This window comes from Triticum dicoccoides, chromosome 1B (assembly GCF_002162155.2).
Source record: "Triticum dicoccoides isolate Atlit2015 ecotype Zavitan chromosome 1B, WEW_v2.0, whole genome shotgun sequence".
NCBI classification, from domain to species: domain Eukaryota; kingdom Viridiplantae; phylum Streptophyta; class Magnoliopsida; order Poales; family Poaceae; genus Triticum; species Triticum dicoccoides.
In genome coordinates this window covers 298898985-298901722 of record NC_041381.1, presented here as the reverse complement: position 1 = coordinate 298901722, position 2738 = coordinate 298898985, and the positions used below count along the sequence as shown (strand labels likewise).

The 2738-nt window shown below is 40.5% G+C and overlaps 1 protein-coding gene across 3 annotated transcripts in view; it reads right to left on the bottom strand.

Moving 5' to 3' along the window:
* Positions 1–689: 689 nt before the first annotated feature.
* The window catches only part of LOC119331930 (protein CHROMATIN REMODELING 24-like), a 15785-nt gene continuing 13736 nt past the window's right edge, over positions 690–2738 (bottom strand). For 2 of the 3 annotated variants that reach the window (XM_037605110.1, XM_037605124.1), the window contains 3 exons: positions 2606–2735; positions 2395–2528; positions 690–977 (listed from right to left, as the gene is read on the bottom strand). In XM_037605110.1, coding sequence (XP_037461007.1) covers positions 2409–2528; positions 2606–2735 — 250 coding nt within the window. In that variant the 3' untranslated portion in view covers positions 690–977; positions 2395–2408. The remainder of the gene's footprint in view (positions 978–2394; positions 2529–2605; positions 2736–2738) is intronic. The other variant, XM_037605118.1, reaches the window with a different exon arrangement.

Here is a 2738-nt window from a genome sequence, read left to right as displayed (position 1 = left end):
GAGCAGCAACGGGAGTGCGGGGATGCGGCTAGTGAAGCAGGCGGGGCGATGGCGACGGTGGAATCGAGTGGCGGCGGTGGAATCGAGCGGCGGCGGAAAAACACCCAATTCGCAGCGTGCGGCGGCGGCCGGCAGTCGAAACCAGCAGCAGGGTGCCGGAGTGGCCGGGCAGGCGGTTGCAAATTTGGGCGAATTCGGACGGCGGCAGAGTTGGGCGGGCGTGCAAAAGTGAAGTGAATGACAGTTGCTGGGTTGGCCGGCAGTTGCGTTTTTACATCTCCTAGGAGTGGAGATGCAAATTTTCATCGCGAGGTTCGAAAGGCGGAGATGTATAAAAAAAATTATCTACACCATCGGTTGAAGGGTTTTGGGGCCTCAAAGTTAATTATTTTTGCATCTACATGAAGATGAGCCTCGGAGATGCAAAAGTTAATTATTTTTGCATCTACATGAAAATGCTCTGAGTCGATTTGGCTCCCTCCAGAGGGGGACACCGGCGAGTGAATAAACCTGTGTGCGTATATTTCGATGTAGGGGAGGAGACGAGCGAAAGATGATAAGGATGAGCCGATTTTCTTGCCACAGACGACGTTAACGACTGTCGTCACATTAGCCGGATGACGCCTAGCATCGGCCATATCAGAATCATCTGAGCCTGAGCTCAGAATCGAATATTTGAAGTAACCATGAAATATTTATTCTCTCATTTTTCTTTTTCATGACTTCAAACAAGTGACTATTTCATCAAAAGCTGTGTTTACTAACATTTCAAGTAACTAAAATTATCTAGCTCAATGGTAATATGTTAACCAAATTACCGGAAAGAAAATGATTCATACAGATGTTACAGAAAGCTACAAACTGTTCTCATAACAAAATAACATAAATCTGTTCCTTGGAATCAACACCAAAGCATGGTGACTCTGATTTCTTTCTGTTTTGCACAACCATCTTTTACAATCTTTCAGGTCAGCCTGCTACAAAAGGAGACACAACATTAGCAAGTAAAAATGCAACTGACTAGTACCATCATCAAGTTGATTGTAGCTGGCTAATAGCAAAGACACAGAGCATGAGGAAAAAGCAGATGTTCTTGGTACTCCCAGCCTCTTGGTACAAATAAGAGAGCAAAGCATGATAGGAAAACAAATTGGTTGTGGCACTGTGTTACAATGGAATACTATGTATACTCAGTCTAAATACAATGCCGACTTATCGCTAACAGGGTCTAAGCTGTACAAAATTCAGCCATTCAACAAATTTACTCCCTCGTAATAAAATATAGTGCATATCAACCAAGAATTGCTGCAAACAAGGACTAAACTTTTGACAAGATGATTCAAATCAGATCAGAAGATTCCTTAAACAGTACTTGAAATAATTTAGTATCATGTCATAGCTTATATAAGCCTATGTAAAACAATGTCTTAGATTAATCATGGAAATAACAAATAAGGCACAAGAAATGAAAACAATAATCCCAGCTTCCTAGGGGGTCAGATATGATGGTCCATATTGTATAAGTAGATCTATAAATTGATGTTGTATAAGTAGATCGCTATCTCTCACATCTAACCTGAGTTCTTTACTGAAACTATATGGTACTGGATCAAATCTACGAGTAAAAGTTTTAACTAAACTCTACATCACATATCACAAGCAATACATGACTCCAGCTGAAATACAGATTGCCTAACTGCGGCTTTGTTTGGTCAGTCAGGATAATTACAAGCTGGAGGAACAGGAAGTGGTCAAACATGTACTGCTTGACCAAAAGCAAAAGAAAGCAAGTGCCAATGTTCCAAAAGGCAAGGCAAAGCTAATTAAATTTTGTGAAGAAATATCCACTTGGACCATAGTATATGCATATTTGATTCAGGTATGGCTGAAGGCTCGGGCGGTAGGCTAACGGCTGACCTGCTGAACAGAGCGGACCGGGGTGAGGCCGCTGAAGACCACGAGAACACATTTTGTTTTGTTTTCCAAGGAGAGGAAAGGAAAGGGGAATAGAAAACAGAATAAGCAAGGAAATAACATGTCACATAAATTCTGAAAAAATCAAAAAAGAACTAAAATTAATGATAAGTATTCCTAGTAAGCAATCATTATATTTAGTTGGGAGAAGCGGATGAATCTGGGGATTAATGCCACTTCATCCAAATAAACATGGTAGTCCTAATTCACTACAGCAGCTTTCACATAGACAAAACTAGAATTACAATGTACAATTTGTACTGTTGCACAAACAGCAATGGGAACCCAAATTGCTTAAAATAAGTCGTGCATAATTTATTGCACTGATACATACTTCGAAGGAGGGAGGGATGGTATACAGTAAGATCAGAAAGGCAAAAAATGCTTTACCATGTGCGTATTCACTGGGTCATGTATTACCTGATAACAAAGAATTACGTGTCATCTTTTGGGTCTGTATCTGCACGCAGCTTAGAAAGAGCATCCGTATTACGTGCAATGGTCTGAACAAGCTTTGCTCCCCCATCAGGAAGTAGCCTTCCTCCCTTGCTAATCTGCACATATTTGTTTTGTAAGACAAGGATATACTCCATATATTATTAGCCATAACAAATAAAACTATTGTACTTGCCTGGGCTAACAAACTTTTATAGTTTCTAATTTCAGCTTCATGAAATGCAATTTTATTTTGTCGTGCCATTCTTAAGTTTTCTTTCTCATCCAAGTGCCAGTTTGTTTCAATTGAGCCGCCTGAATCATCGCTG